We start from the raw sequence: 6,330 nt of genomic DNA on the forward strand, positions 1-6,330 counted from the left end.
TGAACGCGTGCAATACGGGAGACCAAGACTCGTGAAGCAGGTGACCGAGTTCTGAACTTTCCGTTGACAAGCGGAGCCGACAGCCGAGTGGCGAGCGCCCTAGGGCTTGGTGCACCAGACACCCTCAGCCCAGGGGTCGAATCCTGGTGGGGGCGAACATTTTCTTGTTGTTTTTTTGGCAGGGGGAGGGGGGGCTGCTGAGTAGGCGGTCTAGTCCACCTCCCCATGTCGGCTGGTCTTTTGTCTTAACCCTTGGTCCCCGCGCCGCAAACTACTAAATATGAAAAAATGCGCCTCGGCCAGTATTCGAATCGACAACCATCCGCGTCCCGAGCGCGCGCTCTACCGACTGAGCCAATAACGCTGTTGCGTAAAGCTTACCTCCGCTGTGGCTCTCACCCTAAAACACGTGGCCGGCAGAGGTGCAAAAGGGTTCCTCCGACGAGATTCGAATCAGCGACCATCTGCGTACCGGGCCATCACATAGGTGTTGCACGGATGAAAACTTATGGCCAGCGAAGCGCGAAAAATATCACTCAGACGGGATTCGAACCTGCGATCAAGTCCATGCTGGGGCAGGACGCTACCGACTCAGCCCCGGGTGAACGATAGTCTACGCAGCTCCCGGCGACATCCGGATCTCAGCTGTCTCTGACACCCGAAGACACATGGCCAGCCGAGCGGGAAAAATGTTCCGCGGACGGGATTCGAACTAGCGACCGTCCCTACGCTTGGCCAACGCACACGCTTTAGCACGCTCGACTACCAGATCGACCTTCCCGGTGCTAGTTCTGAGCTCGGTCCTGCCATACAGAAGAGAAGAGGCGCAAAAAAAAAAAAGTTTGACCCAGCCGGCAGTCGATCCCAGGGCCGACAACTTTGGTTCGGCTGTAACTATGCGTATGCGACCGTGTCGACTGTGTAGCGGGGGCGTAGGATATCCTATATCGCCGGTGGCCACATGTTTGTGTCCACAAACAGTGGCGTGCACAGCGCAACCCAACACCTCGCCCGCCTGGCGGCTGCCGGTAGGTAGGCCAGCCCGCGAGGCAGTCGGCGAGACTGTGCTGCCTACCCTGTCGTCCGCAGGCGTTTCGTGGATCCGTGCCGCGCAAGGAGAGATAGGCGGCAGTTCTTGATTTGGCGCAAGTTTATCAAATTCGCTTTGTATCTAATTAGATGACAGTTGCTGGTTAAATTTTGAGCCCAGTTAGGGAGGTTGGGGTTTTCAATTTGAAAATGCCTTTTACCACTTTACGTCTAATTTCGATACTTTTTCCAACTATCTCCAGTATTCGTTTCTCTAAGTACCCCCGAATATGAAACTCAGCCCACAGTTTGACCGGCGATTTGCCATCTTCATGGATAGGAAGCAAATTTATCGAGTTTGAGCAAAATCGTGAACTTCCACCAACCTATGTCTCCTTGTGAGTAGCGTTATACATGACGCTACTCTAGCGCATGGTGGACGTCCAGAACAAGCAGAGATACGTGTTGTAAACGTTCGCGGATATGAGGGGAGAGTAGCCAGGGCGTTCCTGACCCAGATTTCGACGCCTAGGCTGTTGGCGGAAGGGCCTAGTCCTAACGCAGGTGCGCGCAGGTGCTCAGCGCTGGTCGTGCTCACCGGTGTCCGGTAGTCCGGTCGGCGCTGCTGAGGACTAAAATGTTTCTTTTCGGACTTCAGGCGTGACGAGGCCGCCTACCGAAGAGGGGTTCAAAATGATCGACGACGACATGACCTGCACCATTCCGGACCCCCTGTACCGAAAGCTATCGCCCGAAAAGCGGGTCGAGCTGGCCGGGAAGATACGGCACCTCTACTTCAAGGGAGCCCATGTCACCGAGGAGACGGCTGGGTCCGTCATCGACGTAAGAAACCAACCTTGTTGGTGCAAAACTTGCTTCCCTATGTGGATTTTACCATAAGATCTAAATGCCGCGACCTGCCTGCAGCTCTTTGGAGACCTGCAACTGACGCATGGAATTCACGTGACATCGAAGTGGTTTGCCCACTACTCGTCTGCCAACAACCCACTGTACATTTACTTCTTCACCTTCGCGTCTAAATTCGGACTTTCCTTTTTCTTCTCGACGAAAAATCTGAAAGGTAACACGCTGTTTGACTCACTTACTCCAACACTGAAAAGTAAACAATGACGACACATCGCGCCCATAATCTTGCTCGACAGGGGCCGGCCACGGGGAGGAGCTGAGCTACGTCTTTCGGCACCATCTGTTCAAGAACCACCCGACCCTGAAGCAGACCGCGCGCGAGCAGGCGATGCGTGAGACGATGGTCGGACTGTTGTCCAACTTCATCAAGTCCGGGTAAGCGAAGCAGGCACGGCACGCATATCCATATGGAGCGCCTGTGGAGGCCGGGGTAGGCAGCACAGTCCTACGCGACTGCCTCGCGGGCTGGCCTACCCGGCAGCCTGCAGGCGGGCGAGAGCTGCGCTGCGCTTCCAGGAAACCCAAGTGTGTGAATGTGGCGCACTTGTAGGTGTGTGAACGCCATTTTGTACACTTGGAGGAGGGGGAAGTGTGTGGGTTTCGAAAGAAAATTCACACCTTTACTCTTATTAGTGTACCAGTGTTACCTCAGGAAATACGTTTGTAGGGACTGCCAATAGGAATAACCGTTTAAAAAGTATTTTCCTTGCTAGTGAGATGGCTGTGCTCCAGCTCATGATACTTGTTCTCTCTTCGCATTTAGAAACCCCACGCCACACAACGCGACGGTGGCTGCAGATACCCAGAAGGTCAACATCAGCTGGCCCGCCGTTCATCCTGGACGAATGAATTACCTGGAGATTGGCGATGAGCTCTCTGTGAAGAAAGACTTTCTCAAGGAGCGCATGAACTTCTGGGACAGAGTTTACAGGGACACATTAGGGACGCCGCTCTACGACTTTTTTTGATTTAACGACATTGAAGCCTTCGGTCCTTCGGTCGATTGCGAGCGTCCATTGTTTTCTATTATTTATTGGCCGGGGGGTCAGACATAACTTGACCAACCAGACCTAACTGACTATAATGTATTAACAAGTTGAGTCCTGGGCCACAATAAGCCGCTTTTGCGACTGCGACCCCCCTGGGACTCAACGTGTTAAGGCGAACTTTATGAGATAAGTATTCTGTAAAATTGATTTTTTAATTGAACTTAAAAATAAATACAGATAATCCGTTCATCAGTTCAAAATAGTTTGGAGGTGATTCCAGCTATAATCGCATTGTAATACTTCTGGAGGCGTAGAGATTACAGCTTTGTTGAGAACAAAAACTGAAGACTTCTGATTGTTAGAAAAGTGTGGGCACAGCCCGGCCGACCTTTCATCGTTGAGCGAATTTAAAATTATTTAATTGGCTCCGTTTATCTTTTGGTTAGTTGTCTACGAGCTTGAAGATATTCCTTAGTTTCTTCACACCACTTGTCTGAAACAAAAAAAGCAGGAAAATGTCGGTGTGAACAAAACACTCCAACTCTAATACATACACATGTATTCTTTCTATACTTGATCGTAACCCACATGCTTAGTTCAAGGACGAGAAAAGGCTAAATTAATTTCCCAATGATAAAGGGGGGAAATGGGAGAGGGGAGGGGAGACAAAGTGGTAGGATGCGCTTCAGAGGAGCCCGGCTGACACGGCCAACATTATTTTCTTCAGTTTAATTTTAAAGACAAATCAAATCTACTCATTGCAGTCGCAGATTAAGATCCGACTGGCCCAAGGGGGGGAACGGTGGGGGTGGGGTGGGTATGAGTTATCTACATGCACGAAAATTGCCTATCATGCAGGCGCCCTATTCTCACGCGAGAACAAAGCGTGCGTTCACGTGCCTATGCCCCCGTGGGCACAAGGGTTTAGTGCCGTTGCCGTCTCCCTACAGGACCCACCGCCAGCACGCGGGCAGCCCAACTTGTTGCCAATGACGTATGCTTTCCGAAAGAAAATACTTACTGTCTCTATCCCAGAGCTGTGATGGACAATCCTGAAACAACGCAACATTTTTCTGAGAATTGGTTATACTGAACCAAAAATAAAAAACAATAACTCACAAAAATGTCAACAGTACCCTAATTATTATTATTTTTTGTTTTTGGGGTGGGGGGGTAGTGTTTGACTTACTGCGTGTAATTCCTCCCACACACAGTAACTGAAGTCCAGATATGCTCGGTTGCAATCTCTGCTACCGAATCCAAACCAATTTGATGCCGGGTCAGCTACGAAGGAAGAAAATGATTGAACCACATTTAATAGTAGCGGATAGGCAGGAGCAGGCAGGGGGGGTATAACAGAGCTCCTGGAAAACGTTCTTCCACCACCCCTTGTCCCTCTGTAGACTGGTTATAGAGGCGCTTTCGGGAGCTCCGTAATCCCCCTCCAGAGAAAGGGCTGCACGCTTACGGTTTCTCGACGGCAAGCACTTCGCAACGGCCACCTCAGGGAAATTCATGTTGGGCTCCTTCCTGCCTCTGCCTTCTCTATACCGGTCTCTTAGTCTCCCCGTCAACCTATCATAGCGATCGTCCATCTGAAAAGATTTCGGTCAGAAAATTACTTAAGAATTGTTTTGACTTGAAAAACAATTCATTAAGGAGTACGCAACCTCACCGTGCCTCTTTTCTTCCACATACATTGTTGTAGGCATACGACTTTTTGAGCCACAGTTTTGGCTGCGTCTGTGTCGAAATAATTCCATGAATCTAGAAAATCTGCAAAACAGAGGGTTTTCTTCATTAAAAAAACGTATGGAGAAAAAAATCACATCATCGAAGAAATCTGATTTTGTACCGGAACTTTTGAACACTTCCTCATAACATTCTCTTCTTACATTGTCTTCGCGCATCATGTTCTTATCGGAGTACGTCCCACAGCATATCTGAAACACCGTTAATTAATACCCCGCATGAATGTTTATTATGGTATTTAAAGTCTCGCTACGCTACGAACCTCGTTTCTAAATCTCAGCTTCTGTCGAAGCTCCGGGTCTCTGTCTGCAGCGAAGTTTTCCCTCTTTGGCATGTAGAAGTCGTCCATTTGGTCGAAGAGTGCTCTATCTGCAAACAGGACCCGAACGGTCACCCGCTGCACCATCGAAACCAACGCAATGCTGTGACTCAGGTATGATCACTCTTAAATATCACGACATCGTCCAGAAAGTACGTCCGTTTTTTCTCAAATTCATTCGGCATTGTACCGGAGCTCGGCGCCTGCGAGACTCTGGGTAGGCCAGCCCGCATGACACGCATGCACTGCAGGCAAGATATTGCCTACCCATCAGGCGCTATGAGAGCTTGCACAGGCTGATCTTGCCTGCTTCGTAACGGCGAATGACGGCCGCACTTTCTAACTGATCTCCGGTCGTAAACCACAGAAGCTCACTGTAGTACGGGTTATCCAGGTTGTAGGCGGCTCGGCTGGAGGTGATCACCGTCGCCACGATGCTGAGGAGGGTCGACGCGCTCATGCTGAGGGAGCTCGGAATCAGACTGGCCAAACCCAGCACCGGGACAACACTTTATTTAACATGATGTTCGTGTCGCGTCCGCCTCCCCCTCCCCCGGACCCTATACTGTCGTTTGGAGCGCGACTCCCACGGCAACAGCAGCGATATGTACTACCCAACAACGACAACATCAAACCTCCCAGCCGGCCCCCTCCTCCTGCCCTTCGTCCAGCTCGCCGATGAACTTGGGAGCCCGGAGCGGGAGCAGGGCGATGGTCAGGGACGAATCCGCGGTGCACCGACCGTCGGGGAATCCCCTCTGCCGTCATGTTACCCGACCGTACCCCGTCTTCACCATTGTCCGGGTTCATTTTAAGACTATGTTCTACTTTGTCCAGGGTTCCTTTGGAGAGTCAGCTTCTGCTCCAACGATCAGGGCCGTGGGCCGTGAAAAGGACGAGGAAGGTCATTAATAGATGTATGTTTTTGAAGAGGATAAAAATCGCGGGCACACATGTGGTGGCATGCAGCAGCCAGGTAATGGTATTCGATATTCGATAAGATAAGGTCTCGGACGAGGCCGTTGCATGCATGTGGTCCCCGATGTCGATATGCGTATCACGTGCATCAAAACACAATTATGCGCTGAAAAGAAAAAAACTTGAGTGCAGCGGCTTGACGTCACGCGTTTATGGCAAGCGGATGTTGCGGGAAATGAAATGCCGGTGTGACATTTCGTGCGCCGAGGCGAGCCCGTGGACACAGGGCCATTACGAGCGGGGGCCTTGAACGTGAACCTTATCGTATGGTCAATGCAGTCCGCGCGAATCGGTCCACGCGAATCTGATTCTGGCTGCAGCCGGGGGGTTGGGGGG

At 51.0% G+C, this 6,330-nt stretch overlaps 2 protein-coding genes across 2 annotated transcripts; one reads left to right on the forward strand and one right to left on the reverse strand.

Moving 5' to 3' along the window:
* The first annotated feature begins 1,655 nt into the window (after window positions 1–1,655).
* LOC127749955 (juvenile hormone esterase-like) lies at window positions 1,656–3,192 on the forward strand. Its single transcript, XM_052270135.1, has 4 exons — window positions 1,656–1,872; window positions 1,957–2,110; window positions 2,193–2,331; window positions 2,720–3,192. The coding sequence occupies exons 1-4, from the start codon at window positions 1,723–1,725 to the stop codon at window positions 2,922–2,924; spliced, it is 648 nt and encodes a 215-aa protein (XP_052126095.1). The 5' UTR covers window positions 1,656–1,722; the 3' UTR covers window positions 2,925–3,192.
* LOC113203140 (uncharacterized) lies at window positions 3,139–5,569 on the reverse strand. Its single transcript, XM_026417662.2, has 8 exons — window positions 5,392–5,569; window positions 4,960–5,066; window positions 4,801–4,888; window positions 4,621–4,721; window positions 4,414–4,540; window positions 4,135–4,229; window positions 3,967–3,997; window positions 3,139–3,438 (listed from the first exon to the last, which is right to left on the reverse strand). Exons 1-8 carry the CDS (start codon window positions 5,474–5,476, stop codon window positions 3,377–3,379), a joined length of 696 nt encoding a protein of 231 aa, XP_026273447.1. The 5' UTR covers window positions 5,477–5,569; the 3' UTR covers window positions 3,139–3,376.
* Between the last annotated feature and the right edge of the window lie 761 nt (window positions 5,570–6,330).

The sequence above is a fragment of the Frankliniella occidentalis genome, unplaced genomic scaffold (genome assembly GCF_000697945.3).
Source record: "Frankliniella occidentalis isolate FOCC.00 unplaced genomic scaffold, Focc_3.1 Scaffold111, whole genome shotgun sequence".
Taxonomy (NCBI): Eukaryota; Metazoa; Arthropoda; class Insecta; order Thysanoptera; family Thripidae; genus Frankliniella; species Frankliniella occidentalis.

Coding starts and splice junctions, on each gene's coding strand:
- LOC127749955 (XM_052270135.1), top strand. CDS start 1,723: ATGATCGACGACGACATGACCTGCACCATTCCGGACCCCCTGTACCGA. Junction 1,873..1,956: donor CGGCTGGGTCCGTCATCGAC/GTAAGAAACCAA, acceptor ACCTGCCTGCAG/CTCTTTGGAGACCTGCAACT. Junction 2,332..2,719: donor TCCAACTTCATCAAGTCCGG/GTAAGCGAAGCA, acceptor CTTCGCATTTAG/AAACCCCACGCCACACAACG.
- LOC113203140 (XM_026417662.2), bottom strand. CDS start 5,476: ATGAGCGCGTCGACCCTCCTCAGCATCGTGGCGACGGTGATCACCTCC. Junction 4,889..4,959: donor AGCTGAGATTTAGAAACGAG/GTTCGTAGCGTA, acceptor ACGGTGTTTCAG/ATATGCTGTGGGACGTACTC. Junction 4,541..4,620: donor TGTGGAAGAAAAGAGGCACG/GTGAGGTTGCGT, acceptor AAATCTTTTCAG/ATGGACGATCGCTATGATAG.